Raw genomic sequence first — 22,579 nt, 5'->3', positions numbered from 1 at the left:
GTGATGGCAGGAAGAGAGACCCTGATGATCTTCTCAGCTGACCTCACGATCCGCTGCAGGGTCTTGGGATCCGAGGTATGGATATATGAGCATGGATATTCCTGGTGGGAATACAGGTACATCTGTGTAGACAATCTAAGAATAATGAGCAAACACCACAGCTCAAAAGGTCGAGTGCAAGTAAAAGCAGAAAAAATATGATAAACAAAGTTCACCTAATGAGCTATAAAAAATAACTTTTCCAGCATGCACTATTTTCCCCATTGAGATCCAGTCAAATCAACAAAGCTAATATTGCTTCCAGATCAATTAATCACCACTGTGAATTCCTATCAATTATGGCCATGTAGAGGCCTCTGGGGAAGATCTTAATATCAGGGTTTTTCTAAAATATAAGTAAGACATTATTAGGAATTAACAAATGCAAACAAAAAACTGCAAACAGCTTTCAGAACTCAGCATGTCAGGCAGCACCTTGGAGGGAAAAGGTCTGAACAAGGGGCTCAACCTTGAAACATTAACCGTTTATTCCCCTCCACTGAAGCTGCCCGACCCACAGAGTTCCTCCAGCAATTTTTATCCTCTAGCTTTCCGTGCCTCCAGCCTCTTCTTTCTCAAAATATTAGCAAATACTTGATTTATAAAGAATTTGATAATATTTGAATAAAATTACTAATGGTTCTTTGCCATTCTTAATTACTAGTAGAGGTTTTAGTAAAGGTGCACTAGATTAATATTAAATATATCAAAGAATACTTTATAATCCACAATTTGAAAAATATAATCTGAAAACTACTAAACAGAATTGTTTTGAAAATATTTTTCATGCAACAATATGCAAACAAATCTGAATAAAATGATCACTTCTGAAAACTAATTCAATTGTGAGTGCTTTTCATATCTGAATTACAAATTATATGCAATGTAGAAGCCAAACCTTTTGACACTTCAGCTTTCAAAACAGCAAAAAATGTACAGATTTAAAAAATAATAATTAATGTCTTATGTAAACTGATTGGCTATCATCTGACTGGAATGAGAATTAAACCTGCAATGTACCTTCAAGCTTTTCAGTTAAAGGAAAAGCTTGATGAATGGAAAGCTACTTAGCAGTGAGAGTGTTTGATCTGTCATGGTCTACCGTACTGCATACAGGCTGTAAAGAGCAGATGTACAATACATACTGTACATGTCCTTTACACAATCAGAACTGATTATGGTTACATTCTAAAATAAACACACTGAGAAATGGTTTGCAATTTGCTCTACAATTAGAAGAATCACTATAGCCAGGTCTCCAACCCCACCTTTTAGCTCTGTTAGTATACACGGTTGCTGCCTAGTTTTTTTAAGTTGATGCGTTACCACTTTTGAGAGACGAAATGGTGATGTGACAAGATAGGTCTTCCCCCCACTCCCTCATTTTACAAGGAAGGTTTGGTGTTAAACTGTGATCATCTTTCTAACAGTGTGAAGTAATTATGCAGCTGAGTTCGTTCTCTATCAGTTACTGCCAGTTCTATTGAGAGAAAGAATGAGTCCAAGCCTGTATACTAAATGACATGCTATTTCAAAAATGAACATTTGTTATCGACTGGTATTGTCCAAAAATATATTTTGAAACAGGCTGATTAAATACAGTACTTACTGTGTAAAAGTCTTAGGCACATATACATAGCTAGGGTGTCTAAGCCTTTGCACAGTACTGTATTTGTCAATGTGGAGCGGAGAGCGAGTTTGTAAATCTGTCTGGGGCAAAGTTGTGGGAATGGTGAGGGTGGAATGCCATTGGTGCGTGTGGGACAAGTTGCAGAGATGGAGCGCCAGGGCGGGATTGACACTCCTGCAGACTCACCCAGTCCCGAGACACCAGGCAAGGCCATTTGATTTAAAACAATTGGTTTACTGATCACTCCGGAATGTTCCTTTGATGCTTCCCGTTCCCTCCCTTGTCTCCTTCCCTTTTCCCAACCACGATTCCTCTCTCCCTGCTCCTTTCCCATTCTCAGTCTACAATCGAGACCCATATCAGAATCAGGAGTTTCATCATTCACATATGTCATGAAGTTTGTTTTATTTTGTGGCACCAGTACATAAAATTACTACAGTGCTGTTGTGCAAAAGTGTTAGGCACGCTAACTATATACATGTGCCTAAGACTTTTGAACAGTGCTATAGGGTATATATTGTGCTCAAAAAGCACTGGGTTTTGTCACTGACAGTTGGCGAGAAATAAGCTGCAAGACAATTCAGAAATGTTTCGCTCAATACAGTTTCAACTATTCAGGACTGGAGATGCCAGAAATGGCCCTGAATGAAAATGAAACGTTTTCACTACTTCAACAAGTTAGGAAACTACATGGAATTTGAAAGTATCAATAGCCATCTTGAATGTTACAATGAAAATGAAGATCTGGAAAACGCAATTGTCAAAAGCATTGCATAAAGGCAGTCCATTATCTGCATTAGGTGGCCATGCTGATTTTGTTCACTTACAATTAAAAAAAACAGAAGAGTATACTGGATAAATTCACTGACAAAAATCACTGTTTTTCGAACACAAACACACGCAACTGACAATATTTAAAAACTGTTCATTCACTGTGTTTTATCTATTGGCCATGCAAGATGCACCCGACGCCAGTTAGAAACAGTTCAGCAGCAGTCTCCTGACCCAAATTAGTGAAGGGAATCCAGGCGCGCGCGCACACACGCACGCGCACACACACACACACGTATGCAGCAAGGTGGAAAATGGAGGAAACAAGTAATCCCAACCTTCTCAAAGTAATATTTTATTGTACTTGCCATTTGTCCATATAATGCCAGGTTTAGGTGCCCCTGAAGCTTCACAGTGTAAAACCACAGCTGCTCCATCGGTTACAGCAGTGTCTGTTGGGGCTCTGATGAAGAAAGGTGCAATATCTGAAATTAACAAAAAAAAAAGACTTTGAGAACTTCTTTTGTGGTAGTATGAAGAAAGCTGGGCTGCTTTACCATGAAACCTCATTGCCTTGTATCTCCTTCTAATCACAATCATGGACAAAAAGCCATCTTTTACCAAATTGAATGCGCATTTGAGCAATTTGTGTATTATCATGCAGAACATGATTAAGCACCTCAGATTGTTTTATCATAAAATTCTTCTCTTGGATGATCTTGTATTTATAAGATTAATTTATAGTTTCTAGCTAAACATTTAGAATTATTGCCTGCTTTAATCATCAGCTCAATAAAAATATAGTATACCGTTAAAATAATTATCTTTCAGAGATGGAGAAACTTAAGATAGCAAATATCGCCTATCAAGATACTGAAGAATTCAGAATAAAGGAAAGCCGAATGAAAATAAACTGACCTCTCTCAGTTAATATGACTTAGAGAGAAACTTACTTTCTTTAAAGAGCAAAACAAAAAAAAGCTGCTGCTACTGGAAATCTGAAATACAAAGAGCAAATATTGGAAATACCAGTCAGTTCAGGGGAACAGCTGTGGAGAGATGGAGAAAGTTAATGTTTCAGGTTACTGAGCATTAATTTAAAAGTTTCATAATCTAAATTGTTAATTCCGTTTCCAAGCTCTCAGACACTGCCTATCTGCCAAGTATTTCCATACTTTCTATTCTTATTGACACTTATTTCCTTGATGTTGTGGAGAAATCACGATTTATACTCACTCTGTGGCATCTGGTGGTTCTTCTTTACCAAGCTAACAGTTTACTGTATCACTGTAAGAAATTCCAAAGTACATACGTACTGTATGTTTGTGTTTTTGCTGTACTGCACAATAAAGCTATTAATTTGCAGAGGTTTTATTTTTTACTTTAGATTTTATACAGTTGATCTTTTGAGTAAAGAAACAATACAACCAAAATCAGAATTTAACACCATCGCCATCCCCAATACCATCTCATCAAACTAACAGGTCTCAAGAAGTCTACAAGTTATTGTGTTAGCACCATTTCACACCAGTTCTTCACTGTCACTTGTCTCTTCTCAGTATTGTTCACCATCTACTTATCAGTTCAAGATGGCACCAAGCTGCAGTCTCCATTGAGAGCTGTGGCTCAAACTTGGTTGTTTTTTTTAGGTTTGTTGTAATGGTTTGGGGGACAGAGAGAGCAGTTCAAGTCAAGTCAAGTCTCTTTTACTATCATTTTGACCATAACTGCTGGTACAGTACATAGTAAAAATCAGTCGACGTTTTTCAGGACCGTGGTGTTACATGACACAGTACAAAAACTAGACAGAACTACGTAATAAAACAACACAGAGAAAGCTACACTAGACTACAGACCTACACTGGATTGCATAAAGTACACAAAAACAGTGCAGGCATTACAATAAATAATAAACAGGACAATAGGGCAAGGTGTCAGTCCAGGCTTCAGGTATTGAGGAGTCTGATAGCTTGGGGGGAGAAACTGTTACATAGTTTGGCCGTGGATCAGGTAGAGGTATAGGGACTGGGATGTGGGGGAATTAGAGATCAGGCCAGAGTTTAAGCCCCCGCTCCGTGTTCAAAGGCCTGCCAGGCAGACACAGGATATCCATGGTCTGACGTTGGGCTGGAGACCCCACCCCCAGAGCCAATGAGATACTGGCAGGTTCCAGGACTGGTGATCCCTGTGAGCATGTGGAATGAAGGCCGATGACCCCCTGGGTAAACAAATTGGTGAGATTGGAGTTTGAGGACTAATTCTTGAGGTTCTCATTCATCATTACCTGAGAGTCCTGGGGTCACCAACTGAAGATCAAAAACTAAAGGTCTATCTTATGTGCGGAAGTCAAGGCCCGATAGACAGAGCCAGAGGCTATAAATCTCTGCAGAAGTTGAAGGCCTAATGCCTGAGACCCCCCGTACAAGTCTGCTGGGGCTGGTCTGTCCTTGGGTTAGAGGGGTGAGAATGTGCTTGGGTGGGAAGCATGGGGCTTGACTTGCTGTTGTTCTTGTGTACTGGAAGCATTGTGTGCATGCTACGTTGATGCTGGAACGTGTGGTGGAACTTATGGGCTGCCCCCAGCACGTCATCGGTTGTTAACACAAACAGCACATTTCACTCTCTGTTTCGATGTACATGTGATGAACAAATCTGAATCTGTCTGTCCTCACTTCTTTTAAAAACTATTGTCCATCATTAAAACTGGCTACATTTGATTTCTCGGACCACGATCTCTTTGTGCTCAGTTTTACTTTATTGTTAAGTGTGCTTTGAATACTCAGCTTCATATTCATCTTTCTAGGAATTTACTGAGCATCTTATTTCAATTTGCTCACAACCTCACAGTTGTCTTTGTCAATGCCACTGATAGCTTATGAAACTAAGACTTCCTATACTCTTCCTTGTCCTTCATACCGCCTTTGATCTTTTTTGAAACCTGTTCTACTCTTCTGGACTTCTTCTCTATTGTTCCAGATCCTATTTATCCTAATTAATCACCCCATATGCTCAAACATGCACTTTAGTTAGTGTTAAAATGTCACGTCTTATGAGATCTCCAGCAAATATTCTAGTACAAGCCAACTTTTATTCAGTTAATATCAAACAAAATAAAAGCCAATTTTATGGCATTTCCAGCCCCTTTTTTTGACACTGGATCTGGCCATATCGATCTTCTCATGCCCATACATGCCTAAGTTGATTAGGTGAACATATCTGATCCACTTTGATACCGGAAGACCACAATCTCCGCTGATTGGAAATAACAGCTCCACTTCGCTGACAATTAATACTGGCACTTCACAGGGATATGTGCTTAGCCTACTGCCCTACTCTCTCCACACCCATGACTGTGTGGCTAGGCATAGCTCAAACAGCATCCATAAATTTGCTGTTGATGCAACCTTTGTTGGCAGAATCTCAGATGGTGATAAGAAGGTGTGCAGGAGCAAGATATGTCTGGGTAGTCTTGTTTTGTCTGGTGGATTTGGAGCTCCTTTCCAGGGAAATGAGCTAAGATGGTAGCGCCATATTAATACGCAGCAGCCTCTCCGTACTCTGGATTTGGGGATTGCCAAACGTTATGTGGATTTTCTGGTGTGGTCTGTTTTGTTGTGTGCTTTTGTGATATCATTCTGGAGGAACATTGTTTCATCTTTTAACTGCAATGCAGTTGTGGTTTCTAAATGACAATAAACCAAAATTCAATTCAATTCAAAATTCAATATACCAGTCAGTTGAGTGATGTCACAGCAACAACCTTGCACTCAACATCAACAAAAAAAAAGAGATGATTGTGGACTTCAGGAAATGTAAGACAAGGGAACACAAACCAACCCCCAGAGGGATCAGAACAGGAAAGAATTAACAATTTCAAGTTCCAGGGTGTCAATATCTCCGAAGACCTAATTGGACACAACATATTGAAGCAGAAGGAAAGATAATGGCTATATTTCATTCAGAGTTTGATGAGATTTGGTTTGTTAACTAAAACATTTGAGATCTTTTACAAATGTACCATGGAGAACATTCTGACTGGGTGCATCACCAACTGCTATGGGGTGGAGTGGGGGGGGGGGTGGCTATTGCACAAGATCAAAATAAGCTGCAGAAACTTGTAAAATTAGTCAGCTTTATGATGGTAGTATCTTAAGACATCTTCAAGGAGCCGTGCCTTAGGAAGTCAGCATCCATCATTAAGGATCCCCACTACCCAGGACATGCCCTCTTCACATGTTACTGATGGGAAGGTGGTACAAAAGCCTGAAGGCACACACTCAGCGATTCAGGAAAAGCTTCTTTCCCTCTACCATCGATTTCTAAATGGACATTGAACTCATGAACACTACCTCACTACTATTGTTATTTCTGTTATTTTACACGACCTATTTAACTCAACTATTTAATAGACACATATATACTTAATGTAACTCAGCTTTTTTCTCTCCATATTTATTTATCATATACTTCATTACACTGCTGCCATGAAGTTAACAGATTTCACAACCTATGTTGGTGATATTAAATCTTGTTCTGATCTGAGTTTCTTTTAACCAAAAAAACAATTCATTGGCAAATTTCATTCTTTCTTCAGAGCAGTGTGTTCCTGCATTTCCACTGATCCCTTAATCTATAATTTCTTAATCGACAAGCACTTATGAACATTGCTTTGTCAGCCTTTCAAACTTCAATTAATTCAGAACCTGGGCATCTAACCTTCCTCACGCACAAAAATCATTGCCAAGTCCTGATGCCTATCCGTTTCCCAACAAATTGATTTTAAAATCCCCACATTTATGTCTTCCCACAACCTCTCACAAAGCACTTGGACTGCTCGTGACTAGCCACATGTTCCAGCTCCCCTGACTACGGATTTGCAGGATGGTCTTGATTCCTTTTGTGTCATTATCTGAGGGTGATCTTTCAGTCACTAAGCCTTATTCTTTGAAGTCTTCTCTCACAACTGCTCCATGTTGTTCTATTCCTCCCAGTGCTGTAAAGTCAGCTAACACCCAGTTCTTTATCTGTGCCTTCACCTTATCAAGTCTGTACTACCCTCTCCTCTTCATGTCTACTGCATCTTGATATGTTCTTTTAATCTTGGAACTACTGGTGAAATTAAGCTGCTCAAGCCAACAATTTCAACCTTAATGTAATTCTCAAGGCTTTTCAATTGGCGAAAGGAATTCCCCTTAATCTCTATTCAAAATGGTTATCCTTCTATTCTGAGGCTCTGCCCTCTGTTCCCAGACTCCCCCAGTAACTGAGAACATTCTGTCCCTGTTCATTCTATTTAGGCCTTTAAATATTTGGTAAGCTTCATTTCTGGAACTGGAGATAAATTGAGCAAAGAACTCATATAAAATGGAAAGCAGTCTGCAACAAATCCTTATTATTGAAGAAACTGCAAAATAAACTGCTACTAATGAAGTACAATCAGATAAAGTCACATCTGTTAATAGCAAGAGTTTTTGAGTGTTTCAGAATAAAAGCACTTAAGCCTGTTTAAACTACAGATTTAAGCATGTAAACATTCCTGGAACTAATCCCACCAAACAGGATCAACTGTTTTTATGCCCACACATGCAAGAGGTATTTAAGGAGTTAACACATTTATCTCCTGAGAGTTCATTGTGTAATTCAGTTTCTTTGATAAACGTTAACACAGACTTTTATAAATGTATGCTTAGCCTCAAATAAATGGAATAGCTGTTTGTTTATAGCATTCCAGGAAGAAATTGAAACTATTAATTTTGGACATTGGATTACAATACAGCTGTGATGGAAGTGCCATGCCTCAGTAAGAACTGCTAATGAGATGGTAGGAAGCAAATAATTTGCATGCCTCAGCAAATGAAATAATGATGTGTTAACTTCATTATTACATTGCTGTTAGACCTGTTCGACTGCTCTAACTTTTCTTTAGTTCAAATGTTTGGTGGCAAGCCTGATTTCCTATATAAAAAAAGCAGACGGATACTTACTGGTAACGGTGAGATAGGAAGGTATTTGAATATCTCCTGCTTCATTCCGTGCAAAGCACTGGAATATTCCAGAATCTTCAGGGACCAGCCTCTGGATCTGCAAGGTCCCGCTTACCATCTCCTTGTATCTGCTGTTGTTCAACGTGACTACTGGAACTGAATCTTTGTACCACTCAAGACTGGGTAAAGGAATACCTGTGCATAATGAAAAATTAAACCACACAATGCAAGTGATGTCTTTGAAGCATGAAGCAATAGACCCATGACAATATTTCAAGTTTTTAAATAACAATAAACTGTAATGAAAAATATTGGTATTTTTCAATCATCATAACTACATAGACAAATGTCTTGTGGGAACTTACTAATTATAACCAGAAAGGACAAACAAGAGAAAATAGACAATAGACAGTAGACAATAGGTGCAGAAGTAGACCATTCGGCCCTTCAAGCCTGCACCTCCATCTTGAGATCATGGCTGATCATCTGCTATCAATACCCGGTTCCTGCCTTGTCCCCATATCCCATGATTCCCCTATCCATAAGATACCTATCTAGCTCCTTCTTGAAATCAAAATCTGCAGATGCTGGAAATCCGGGCAATACACACAAAATGCTGGAGGAACTCAGCAGGCCAGGCAGCATCCATGGAAAAAAAGCACAGTTGAGGTTTCGGGCCAAAACCCTTCGGGACTGGATGAGAAAAGCTGAGGAGCAGGTTTAAAAGGTGGGGGAGGGCAGACAGAACCACTAGGTGATAGGTCAGATCAACACATACAAACCAGCTGGAGGAACTCAGCAGTTCGGGCAGCATCCATGGAAACGAGCAGTCAACGTTTCCAGCCGAGACCCTTTGTCGTTTCCACGGATGCTGCCTGACTTGCTGAGTTCCTCCAGCTGGTTTGTATGTGTTGATTTGACCATAGTATCTGCAGTGTACTTTGTGTTTACTAGGTAATACGTGAAACCTGGCGGGGGAAGAATGAGGTAAAGAGCTGGGAAGTTGATTGGAGAAAGAGACAGAAGGCAGTGGAAGAAAGAAGAGGGGGAGGAGCACCAGAAGGAGGCGGTGGACAGGCCACGAGATAAGGTGAGAGAGGCAAAAGGGGGTGGGAAATGGTGAAGGAGAGGAGGTGGGGGGGGGGTGGGCATTACCAGAAGTTTGAGAAATCAGTGTTCAGGTTGGGGCTACCCAAATGGTACATAAGGTGTTGCTCCTCCAACCTTGTGTGGCCTCATCACGATAGTGGAGGTGGCCATGGCTGGACATATCAGAATGAGAATGGGAAGTGTAAGTAAAATGGGAGGCCACTGGGAGATCCTGCTTGTTCTGGATTGTAGATGCTCGGCCAAGTGGTCTCCCTATCTGAGTCAGGTCTCTCTGATGTACAGGGTACCACACCGACTGCACCGAACACAGTAAGTGATCCCGAGAGACGCACAGGTGAAGTGTTGCCTCACCTGCAAGGACTGTTTATGGCCCTGATGGTAGTGAGGGGTAGGGGCAGGTGTAGCACTTGTTCTGCTTGCAAGGATAAGTGCCAGGAGGAGATCAGTGGGGAGGGACAAATTGACAAGGGAGTTGCATAGTGAGCGATACCTGCAGAAAGAGGGGTGGTTGGGGGGGGGTGGTGTAGAATATGTGCTTGGTGATGGGGATCCCAGTGGAGGTGGTGGAAGGTTGGAGGAACAACACCTCCATCTGGGGAGCCTCTAACCTGATGGCATGAATGTCAATATCTCAAACTTCTGGTAATGCCCCCCAAACCCAACCTTCTTCTCCATTTCCCATCCCCTTTTCCCTCTCTCACCTCAGCTCCTTGCCCGCCCATCTCCTCACTCTGATGCCCCCTCCCCCTTTTTCTTTCTTCCATGGCCTTCTGTCTCTTTCACCGATCAACTTCCCAGCTCTTTACTTCATCCCTCCCCCTCCAGGTCTCACCTATCACCTGGTGCTTCTCTCTCCCCTCCCCCGTTTTAAAATCTACTCCTCAGGTTTTTTTCTGCAGTGCTGCTGAAGGGGTTCGGCCTGAAAAGTCATCCGTACTTTTTATCAGGGATGCTGCCTGGCCTGCTGAGCTCCTCCAGCATTTTGTCCATAAACGTGAGGAACTTAAATTGTGCCATCCACCTACACAATTTAAAGCAGCCAATTAATCCATACCTTTGCGCGTCTCAAACTAACTCAAGGCACACACGCGCCTTCGGAAAAATAGAGCATCCCGTTCCATGAGAAATAGTCATACACGCCACAAACAGGACCCGGGGGTCAGGGTTGAACTGGGGTCACTGGAAATGTGAGGCAGCAGTACTAACTGCTGCGCTGTCACAGAGAGCGTTTTGACTAGGATTAAAGCCGACATCCCATGTGGATCAATGGACCATGGCAAGTGATGACATTTACACCATGACAAATATTAGACAGGACTCTTTAGGATCTGAAGTCTGAATGACAAATTATTTTCAATGAAATTATTTCTACGATTCCAGACAAGCATTTGTACTTCTTTTTAAAAACATATTTGCAAGGTTTAACATTCCAGTCTCACTACAAAGGATTGTATACTAAAAATACAGATTGGCATTCCAGTCCAGTGCTGAAAGAAAGTTACCGCAATAGAGGCATTGCATTTCAGATGTGATGTTAACTGAAGGGCACACTTGTCTTCGCAGAAGAACATTAAATATTATGGCTCAGAGAAGCTGGACAATTATCCTTGATGCATAGCCAATATTTAAACTTCAGTCAACATCAGTAAAACTGATTAGCTGGTTATTATATTTGCTGTTTGTGTGAATACACTGTGTGTAATTGGGTAAAGCAGCATGGTGGTTAATTCACTGCACTAACTTACAGATGTTTCAATTGCTAAGCTCAGACATACGGTCGGTTCAATTCCTTCCTGAGCAACTAAAGCTTTTAAATTCAAGTAATTTGAAAACATAAATGCACATAACATTTGGGAAAAGTAAGTTAGTGTCTTAACATTCACTGGAAAACTACTGGATTCTTATTAACAGAATTGCTCTATTGGCATCACCAAGTTTGGTTATGTGTTACCACACTCAACATAGTTCCTAATTATCCCTGAAACAGCCTAGCTAGCGACCAATTTTGAAATCTATTGCAGGTGCCAGTCCTGCCAGCATTGCCCCCATTAAGTGAACAAAGCAAGTTTGACTGCTGCATTTCCTATTATTTCTTCAGGAATACCCATAATAATGAACATTGTTTTATCAATGCAAGTCTTTCTTTTGCCATCTAATTTAAAGAATTATTCAATAAAAATTTGATGAAAGCACTTGTTTTGAAATCCAGACACAAGAATCATTTTCCTAAAAGAAAGATCCATTAATGATCAACACTATTGATTTGACTGCCTTCTTCTAAACATAATTAAAGTAAGAACCTTCGAAATAGCTTGAGTAAACGATATAGCCCCTCAGGCTGTTTCCACCATTTGGTAAGATTATGTTTTTATTTCATTATCCTAACTGATCGCTATACCTCCAAATATTTCTAAGGCTTTCTGTTTTTATTACACATTTCCAGCATCTGCAATTATTTCAGTAACACACAGCATCGGAGTAAATAGTAGAGGTACACAAACAGAGAAAAGACATTTCCTGTATTTTCATAACCTCTAATCTAACTAACTAATGAAGAAAAATAAATCCAAACTCTCCGTGAGTATCCACATCGTAATTTTGAGTAATGTAAGTGCTCTTTTACAGTTCAACATAATGTTTAAAAAGGAATATTTTATTTCAAATAAACAGAAATTTGCTTTAATTATTCAGAAGAGAGTGTGTTTCATGCCAAACCGCTTGACTGGAAGATCACAACTTTGGTAAGCATATGGCAAATCTCTCATGGCCCATTTTTTGACCAGTTCTAACCATTAATTCCAGGGCTCCAACATGGCAACAACTGACAGGCAATGGGACTCAACTTTAAATGCATATAAAAACCAGTATATCTGCGAAGGCTTTCTTGGATATCAAATACACCCCGGCCAATACTCTTCCCCTCTAAACCATTTGCAGAAATAATCAATTACAAAAATGGGTGGGACATTTTAGTCTTTCATTAACACTCACCCATAGCCCGACACGGGATATCAACAGTTTTATCTACTTCACCCTGAATCCATCTGTTGGGCTCTTCAGTGAAATATGGTGGTTCTGCAGAAGAAAAATGATGATATTAAATAGATAAACAAAAACTATATCCAAGTATATTTCAAATTTTAAAATTCAGTATATTTATAATATTCCCTAGATATGGTCCCTTGTTATAATCCACAAGTCAAAAATAACTTCAAAGGAGCTCTCTAGGATATGGGGCACTGGGTACCCTTCAACAACGCCAACAGTGATCTAACTTAAGACTATATAAGAACTGGTACTTAAAGGAAACCTTCCAAACTCATCCCAAAATACAGGAAAAGAATTACTTTCACAATTATCTTTGCTGGTTTCACATCTTTAAAAGATTTTAACTGGACTGGTGCACCAGGAAACAAAATTTTTCATTTGCTTTGGAAGAACCCTGTTTTTAAAGTCTTGGCTTTAGTTCTCATCAGTCAACATTATAAAGTCAATGTTATCAATAAAGTGTTAATGCTGTGAATAATTATCCCCCTTTCAACTGCAGAGGATTAAGCTCAGAGTTATTACCTATAATGGACACATAGGCATAAGCACGGACAGGTGGAACACTGCTGCTCTGCAGGGTGGCCTCACACTCATACTTTCCAGCACTGGTTGAGGTTGGATTCAAGATCATCAAACGTCTTCCAAAAACATTGATCCCACTTTTCAGTATCACACCATTTTGTTTCCAGGTAATATTCAGTCTATCCAAAGGCCTGTTGGAAAGGACATTAATTCATACATTAACATTCAATGACCAGTCAATTTTACTAAATTGACGTGAGGAAGTGAGCTGTAAATGAATTAGATCAGACTTGGTTGCCAAGAATAATGGAGCATTTAATGGCGTTCAACCACAATTTAACATGCATGTTGTCCAGCATCTCGTAGGCAAATAAAGATAGCCTTGAATTGCAAATCACAAGTTATTGGATGATTTGTACTCTTTTCGTACTCTTAACAAAATTCAACTCTCCAGTACACTATGAATTTTACTAAACTGCTGCATTTACACATTAATCACTCATTAAATAGTGTGGAAAATTAGGACTGGAACTTAATAAGCATCCATTTTATGATTAGATTTATGATCCTATAATGTCCCTAAACCTCTTAAATCCAGAAGAGGAACAACTTAATTGGGTGATTTCAAACTGCACGTAAGCGTTGTTCAAGAGCTGATTTTCTTTCTGAAACTTTGCTTCTGCCTCTTCCTTTTAATAATTTTCCCTCTTTCTTTCTCTTTCACTTCTTGACTTGATCCTTTTCAAGTCACTTCCTTCTCAGACCTTCCCATTTCTTTCTCAATGTCCAAATCCCCTGGAGTTGAAGAATACACTTCACTAGTTTATTGCTCATTAAAGTCACAGATGTCTCCTCCAACCTGCACTTCCAGAACCTGACAGAACAACATTACTTTGAACCTAAAACTGAGGAAAAACATCTCAGTAATGGAGTACAAGTACGATCCCAACAAAATTTGGGCAATTCAACCAAAGTAGGTCATTTTCATCCAAAGATTAATGTCTTAGAGAAAATAAAATTAATATAGAAAATGGATTGAAAGAATCAAGTCTATATTTTATAAGTAGCTAATACTGGTGTTGCTCTGTGAGGCTGTATCCAGCTTATCAGCATAGAACCCATGCAGCAGAGTCAAGTACAGAGTCTGTCTCAGCGGCACTCACAAAAATATTTTGTTAGTTGATGACTCTCCCCAGCTTCAGGAGGGAGAACAACATTCTCACTTTTAAAAATTAAGGACAATTAAACTGACTGAATTAAATAATAGAAAGATCTCTTTGTTTTTCTGGCAGTAGCCATCTTCCTCCTGTTTTTTAATGGGATGGCTAATACACATTAGGCTTAAACCAGAGATGGAAAACTTGCAGTAGTTAGAGACCTCGCCAGCAACATCACCTGCGAAATGGAAGATCTTCAACCTGAGTTAATTCCCTACCAATGCCAGATCTCAGGGGAATGCAGATATGTCTGACAGAAGTGCTGGTGCATGGGCACAGGATGTGTCCTATTTTTTCCTAACAAGGAATCTCTATTATACTGTTATTCTGCTATAGGCCTTCAACTTTCTCTGCGTTGTTTTTTTGTGTAGTTCAGTCTAGTTTTCGTACAGGTAGTCCCCAAGTTACGAATGTCCGACTTACGGACGACTCGTACTTACAAACTGAGGAAGGAGAACGCCGTCCTCCATTTTAAGTCGTTGCTGTTGACGCTGTCTTGACTGTTTGATTTTGAATTTGGCTTAAATTTTTCTTAGTAAGATTCACCCTGACCCCACCCACCACCCCCACCGTTCCGGTCGGCTGGGAGCGCAGTGAGATCAGAATGGAGTTTCCCGAGTTCGATCCAGTGACAGACCATTCCTGTGCCGGGTTGATGTCAATCCACTGACTCCTGTATCATCCGTGCTGGATTGATGTCGAGCTCACAACTCAACCTCGTAAAAAAAACACTGCCACCTCCAGTTTAAAATCCCACACGGAATATCATGGATGATCAAATACCCAAACCCAGCACAGCCCCGACTTGTCCCATTTAGCCTGTCTCAATGCAGTGGTCCTTAGGACCCAGCGGACCTCGGGATCCAGCGGAGCTCAGGACCCGCTGCCTGCAGTGTTTCTGTTCCATTCCCAGGAAGCGGTCGCGATTGAAAATAAAGTGGAAATAATAAAGTGTTTGGAAAGAGGTGTGTAACCCCCTGGGTCGCCTCAGACTCGCTCAGCTCATTCTCGTCTAGGGGGAGCAGCCTTCGGCCCCACCAAACTGGGTAATCAGCTGGTGTGGATGCTGTGTGATGTCCCCGTCTCGCCCAAAAAAGACAGTACACCATAAGCGATTAAATGAGTACAATTTATAAAGGTTACTATAACCAAGTGATTAATAACGATACAGTATATATGAAGAGAAAAAATAAAGAAAAGGCGCCAAACTTTCCAAACCACTTCATGCACAACCGTTGGAGCTCAATTACTGAAGTCTTCTGGCCACCATTCGATCCCCTCCGAACTCCTCGGCTCGCAGCTCAGGACCCTCTGAGTGGTCAACCAAGCACATCTAGCTTCATCCCCCCTCCTCGGAGTACCTCCTGGCCTCGGATCCCCGCTTGGGGTCCGTTCCTCGCCCAGCTTACAGCATTGCGTCCTCTCTCTCGATCCCCTCGCGCCGATCTGCCCAAAAGCCCGTCAACAAAAGCTTAGAGGAAAGAACATTAATCCCCATTTGGTTTACAAAGGAATACTATTCTCGTTATCAGTAAATTAGCATTCCTGCTAGTTAACAAAACAAAGAAGCCCTTTTGATTACATACACAGTAACAAAGAAAAAAGAAGAAACCCCCTTTATAGGTGAAACGCCATCAGTCATTGGAAAAAAACGTTAGGCTACAGTCAGTCAACAATCGTAACAATTTTAAAGGATAACGGATAAAGTGAGAATAATGGAGCATTTGAAAGGCGCTGCCCCGATGAAAGTTATAATTATTACTAAGCAACTCAGTGATTTAATTATTGGAATACATACGTTTCTTAAGTGTTTTATATGCATAGAAAGGTTAAATATATAGTATACACTAAGACAAATGTTAGATTAACTGACACTAAATAATACCGGATGTACTTGTTCCGACTTCCGTACAAATCCGACTTAAAGACGGACTCAGAAACGGAACTCGTACGTAACCCGGGGACTGCCTGTACTGTGTCATGTAACACCACGGTCCTGAAAAGCGTTGTCTCATTATTACTATGTACTGTAGCGATGCACTACATACAGAGCTAGAGACAACAACACGCAGTCGGTAAGTCATTTCGAGACTAGTTTATTCAAACCTCGCAGTGCTGGTATTTAATCCCAAGCACTCGCCCTCTCTGGGTGGAAATGACATCAGAGGTGCATTACCAAAGACTCCCCCCGCACGCTGGCTATTTGTGAGCCAGTTCGCCTGCGCAGAAAGTGGGTTGCCACATAACCTGCCCCCAGAATTGGCGATACACCCCCCAATGTCCACAGTCTGGATCAGCCTCTGTTTGGGAGGTCTGCCTCTGCGCCACGGTGCCTGAACTTCGACCGGCTGCACCAAGTCCACATGGGCTGGTTTGAGTCAGTCCACCGTGAAAACCTCCTCTTTCCCCCCAATGTCCAGAATGTACGCGGACCCGTTGTTGTTGATCACCTTGAACGGCCCCTCGTACGGCCGCTGTAGCGGTGCCCGGTGTGCGTACCTTCGTACAAATACAAACTTACAGTTCTGCAGGTCTTTGGGTACGCAGATCGGGATCTGTCCGTGCTGTGAAGTGGGTACAGGAGCCAGGTTGCCGAGCCTTTCGCAAAGTCTGTCCAGGACTGCTGCGGGTTCTTCCTCTTGCCCCCTTGGGGCTGGTATGAACTCTCCTGGGACAGCCAGGGGTGCGCCGTACACCAACTCGGCCGACGAGGCGTGCAGATCCTCTTTGGGTGCTGTGTGAATTCCAAGCAGGACCCAGGGAAGTTCGTCCACCCAATTAGGTCCTCTCAGGCAGGCCATGAGAGCTGACTTCAAGTGATGGTGGAAGCGTTCCACTAGTCCGTTGATCCTGGGTGGTAGGCAGTTGTGTGGTGTAGCTGTGTTCCCAAAAGGCTGGCCACAGCCGACCACAGGCTGGAGGTGAACTGGGCGCCTGTCGGAGGTAATGTGGGCCAGTACCCCGAAGCATGCTACCCAGGTTGCAATCAGAGCTCAGGCACAGGAATCGGTAGATGTGTCGGTGAGCGGGACCGCCTCTGGCCACCTCGTGAACCAGTCTACCATAGTTAGGAGGTACTGCGCTCCTCGGGACACTGGTAGGGGGCCCACGATATCCACATGAATGTGGTCGAACCTCTGGTGGGGGGGTTCGAACTGCTGCGGCGGGGCTTTAGTGTGCCGCTGCACCTTGGCTGTTTGGCACTGCGCGCACGTTCTGGCCCATTCACTGACCTGCTTGCGAAGTCTGTGCCATGCGAACCTGCTGGAGACCAGCCGGACGGTTGTCCTGATAGACAAACCATGTATGGAGTCAAAAACTCGCTGCCTCCAGGCTGCCGGGACGATGGGGCGAGGTTGGCCGGTAGCCACGTCGCACAGGAGGGTCTTCTCACCTGGGCCTACGAGAAAGTCTTACAGCTGCAAACCCGAGACTGTGGTCCTGTAGCTGGGCATCTCATCGTCTGCCTGCTGTGCCTCCGCCACTGCTGCATAGTCCACCCCCAGGGACAGGGCCTGGACAGCTGGTCTGGAGTGTGTGTCCGCCATGATGTTGTCTTTTCCCGAGACATGCTGGATGTCCGTCGTGTTCTCGGAGATGTAGGACAGATGTCATTGCTGGCGAGCCGACCAGGGATCATTCACCTTCGTGAACGCGAGGGTCAACGGTTTGTGGTCCGTGAACGCGGTGAACGGCCTGCCTTCTAAGAAGTACCTGAAATGCCGGATTGCCAGATACAGTGCCAACAGCTCCCAGTCGAAAGCACTGTCCTTGAGCTCGGGTGGTCGTAGGTGCTTGCTGAAGAATGCCAGGGGTTGCCAGCGCCCCACTGACTGCTGTGTCGGATGCATCCACCATGAGTGTGATTGGAACGTCCGTTCTGGGGTGCACCAGCATCGCGGCATCCGCCAAGGCTTCCGTGGCCTTAATGAAAGCGACTGTGGCCTCCTCGTCCCAAGTAATGTCTTTGCCTTTACCCGACATCAGGGTGTACAAAGGGCGCATGATACGGGCTGTTGAGGGGAGGAAATGGTGGTAGAAGTTCACCATACCAACAAACTCCTGCAGGCCTTTGACCGTGTTGGGCCGGGCAAAGTGGCGGATCGCGTCTACCTTGGCAGGCAGAGGTGTTGCCCCATCTTTGGTAACCCTGTGGCCCAGGAAGTCGATGGTATCGAGACCAAACTGGCATTTGGCCGGGTTGATCGTGAGGCTGAAATCACTCAGGTGGGAGTAGAGCTGGCGGAGGTGGGACAGATTCTCCTGGCGACTACTGCTGGCTATAAGGATGTCGTCCAAATAGATGAACGCAAAGTCCAGGTCACGTCACATCGCATCCATTAGCCACTGGAACGTCCGTGCAGCATTCTTCAGGCCGAACAGCATTCGAAGGAACCCGAACAGGCCGAACGGGGTGATGAGTGCTGCCTTGGGGATGTCTTCAGGGTTCACCGGGATTTGATGGTATCCCCGGACGAGGTCTACTTTGGAAAAGATCCTTGCCCCATGCGGGTTTGCTACGAAGTCCTGTATGTGCGGCACGGGATAGTGGTCTGGAGTTGTAGCCACGTTCAGTTTGCGATAGTCGCCACATGGTCTCCAACCCCCGGCTGCTTTGGGCACCATGTCCAGGGGGGAGGCCCATGGGCTGTCGGACCTCCGTATGGTCTCCAACTCCTCCATCCTCTTGAACTCCTCCTTCGCCAGGTGGAGCTTTTCCGGGGGGAGCCTTCGTGCGTGGGCATGGAGGGGTGGTCCCTGGGTCGGGATGTGGTGCTGTACCCCGTGTCTGGGCATGGCTGCCGTGAACTGCGGTGCCAGAATCGATGGAAAGTCTGCCAGGATTCTGGTGAAATCGTTGTCCGACAGCGTGATGGAGTCCAGGTGTGGGGCTGGCAACTTGGCTTCACCCAGGGAGAACATCTGTAAAGTCTCAGCATGTACCAGTCTTTTCCCTTGCAAGTCGACCAGCAGGCTGTGAGCTCGCAAGAAGTCTGCCCCCAGGAGTGGTTGGGCCACCGCGGCCAGTGTGAAGTCCCACGTGAACTGGCTGGCGCAGAACTGCAGCTGCACTGTGCAGGTGCCGTAGGTCCGTATCGTGCTGCCGTTTGTGGCCCTCAGGATGGGTCCTGGCTTCCTGTTGCGGGTGTTGTACCCTGTCGGGGGCCAGATGCTGATTTCCGCTCCGGTGTCGACCAAGAAGCGGTGTCCCGACTGTTTGTGCCAGACGTACAAGAGACTGTCCTGGTGGCCAGCCGCCATCGTCATTAGCGGCTGCTGGCCCTGGCCCTGGCCCTTGCAGGGCGGGTGACAACAGCGGGCTTCTGTGCCCCACTGCTGGTGCTAGAAACACCACTGTTCACTGTCCTCCTCACTCCTGCCTCTGTGTTGAGTGCATCCGCCTGCCGGGCCTGGTCTGGTCTGGTCTGCTGTTGGGTGCGTGGCCTGGTAATCTGACCGATGGACGCCACGCTCTCCTTCTTGGCTTTCCACAGCATGTCTGCCCGGGCCGCCACCTTCCAGAGGTCGCTGAAATCTGCGTCGGCCAGCAGCAGATGTATGTCCTTGGGCAGTTGCTCTAAGAACGCTTGCTCGAACATGAGGCAGGGCTTGTGTCCATCAGCCAGGGCCAGCATCTCGTTCATCAATGCTGACGGCAGTCTGTCTACCAAACCGTCCAGGTGAAGCAGGCGGGCACCCCGCTCATGCCGTGAGAGGCCAAGGGTCCCAATGAGCAGCGCTTTGAATGCTTCATATTTGCTTTCTTCCAGGAACGACTGTATGAAATCTGCCACCTGGGCAGTCGTCTCCTGGTCAAGGGCGCTCACCACATGGTAGTAATGCGTGGAATCAGAGGATATCTGCCGAATCTGGAACTGGGCTTCTGCTTGGCTAAACCACACGCGTGATCGCAGCGTCCAGAAAGACGGCAGTTTTAGCGAAACTGCGTGAACAGATGAAGAGTCGGTCATCTTTGGTCCAAATCCTGTTTGGACCATTGGGGTCACCAATGTAGCGATGTACTACACACAGAGCTAGAGACAACAACTCGCAGTCGATAAGTCGTTTCGAGACTAGTTTATTCAAACTTGGCAGTGCTGGCATTTAATCCCTAGCGCCCGCCCTCTCCATGCGGAGAAAACGTCAGAGGTGCATTACCAAAGTCTCTCCCCGCGCGCTGGCTATTTGTGAGCCGGTTCGCCTGCGCAGAAAGTGGGTCAACACAGTACTGTACCAGCAGTTATGGTCGAAATGACAATAAAAGTGACTTTACTTTACTTGAACACATCACTGGCACTAGCCTATCTGCTGGCAAGGACAGAGAGGTGCTGGAAAAAGGCCAGCAGTATCACGAAGGATCTCACCTACCCTGCTCATGGACTGTTTGACCCACTCTATTTAGGGAGGAGGCTACATACCTCAATAGCAGGGCCATCAGAATCAAAAATAGCTACTTTCCCACAAGTAGTAAGGCTGCTCAACACTCCACCCACAAACCTTCCCTCCCCCACTACCATCATTACTTTATCATTTCCTGTCAGAGTTATCTTATATAAGACACTCATGTGCCTAGCTTTCTAATGTAGTTATATTTAATGCAGTTTTATTATTGTGCTCTTTATCTTATTTTTTGGGCTGCATCAGATCCAGAGTGGCAATTATTCTGTTCCCTTTCACACTTGTGTACTGGAAATGACATTAAACAATCCTGAAAGGCACCTGCTTGTTAAAGCACCACTCAGAGCGTGCATCTCAGTGTTCCACGCTACCAGGCAAAGTTTCATTCTACAAGTGGATATTCCAATTTCTGTCTCACCTTTGGGTACTGGTATGAGGCTGGCAATATTACAGGAGCACCTATGTTTTAATTATAACCACAAGAAATTACTAAGGAATGTGCATCATAATTCAACTAAGCTAACCTTGGCATTTGCTAGATAGCTTGCTGGATATGAGAAATCACATTATGGGATTTTGTATTTGCAATCATTTGTTATCACTTATTTGAACAGCAGTTAGACAATAAGAGCACTGTACCAACCGACTGGCTGCAGTTCCCGAGTTTAATATATCATCTAATCATTTGCATTCTTCAGTTTAATGCAGTATTCAGTCTACAGAGATCTCTTGTGTAATGATCCATTAATACTTGGCTTCAAACTAGCGTTATCATTCCAGATATCATAGAGACTTATGATAGAAATAATGAAAGGACATCCAAGACAGCCTTGATGGAAGTACTGCAGATACAGTATCTGAGAATTCAAGAACTCTTTTAGAAGATAAAATGCGCATGCAGTAATTATATTCAAAAATTATATTTCATATTGCGCAATGGTTTCAAGGCTTGAATGAGCAAATGTAGTGAAAATATAATTTATAATTACGAGGGCAAATGTAGCAATTTACTTGATTAAATCACTTATTTTCACAATAGTCAGATTCACTTGTGCTCCATCAGTCAACTCGGAATATCAGAATGTTAAAAGAAAACAGACCTTTCATTGCAATTTAGAACATGTGATATGAATTACATAGTTCAATGATAACCATTATTTACTGCCACCAACAATAATGTTAGGATTACCACATATATCTCGAAAACAATAAATGACAAGGAAGAAGATAGAAAATGTTACACCATAATGCACAGTTAAACGTCACTCTAGAACATCATTACTGAAGTACTGCAAAATATGTTATTAACTAATTAGAAATACGTCAGAAATTGACTCGGTTCAGTACACCAGAATGCATAATAAAACCAACAGAGTTTCACCACCAAATTCTTGAACAGAGCAGAACTTTATTGTCTTTTAAGTATAAAAATAACATTACAGACATGAACTGAGTACATATTTAAGCAGATTACTAGTACACATTGCCTTTCTAAACTTCGTGAAAGTCTTTAACTCCATCAAGCAGGAAAGACTGTGTACCATCCTCCTCACGTGATCACCCACAGAAATTCATCTCCATCGTGATGGCATACAAGAATCCCACCATGGGTCCAAAGGAGAGCCAATCTTAATAAAGATCAGTGTCAAAAAGGCTGCATGATTGCCTCAACGTTTTTCTAACTTTCTTATTGCACCTCAACTCCAAGAAAGCTCCTATGAGAGTTTAGCTGATCATCAGAGCTAACGGAAAGCTTTTCAGCCCATGATCATTACTCCAGAAACAAAGTCACTTCAGTCACAGAAGCCTTACTATAGTATGCAAATGACATTTTTTGCACACAGCAAGGTTGAACTCCA

At 43.3% G+C, this 22,579-nt stretch overlaps 1 protein-coding gene across 2 annotated transcripts in view; it reads right to left on the bottom strand.

The window, feature by feature from the left end:
- Nucleotides 1-22,579, bottom strand: part of sdk1a (sidekick cell adhesion molecule 1a) — a 781,818-nt gene that overhangs the window by 280,726 nt on the left and 478,513 nt on the right. For both annotated transcript variants that reach the window (XM_059979483.1, XM_059979484.1), the window contains exons 7-10: nucleotides 13,105-13,295; nucleotides 12,526-12,609; nucleotides 8,425-8,619; nucleotides 2,809-2,925 (exon numbers count right to left, since the gene is read on the bottom strand). In XM_059979483.1, the coding sequence (XP_059835466.1) occupies nucleotides 2,809-2,925; nucleotides 8,425-8,619; nucleotides 12,526-12,609; nucleotides 13,105-13,295 (587 nt within the window). The remainder of the gene's footprint in view (nucleotides 1-2,808; nucleotides 2,926-8,424; nucleotides 8,620-12,525; nucleotides 12,610-13,104; nucleotides 13,296-22,579) is intronic.

The sequence above is a fragment of the Hypanus sabinus genome, chromosome 9 (genome assembly GCF_030144855.1).
Source record: "Hypanus sabinus isolate sHypSab1 chromosome 9, sHypSab1.hap1, whole genome shotgun sequence".
NCBI lineage: Eukaryota > Metazoa > Chordata > Chondrichthyes > Myliobatiformes > Dasyatidae > Hypanus > Hypanus sabinus.
This window is presented reverse-complemented; position numbering and strand designations above follow the sequence as displayed.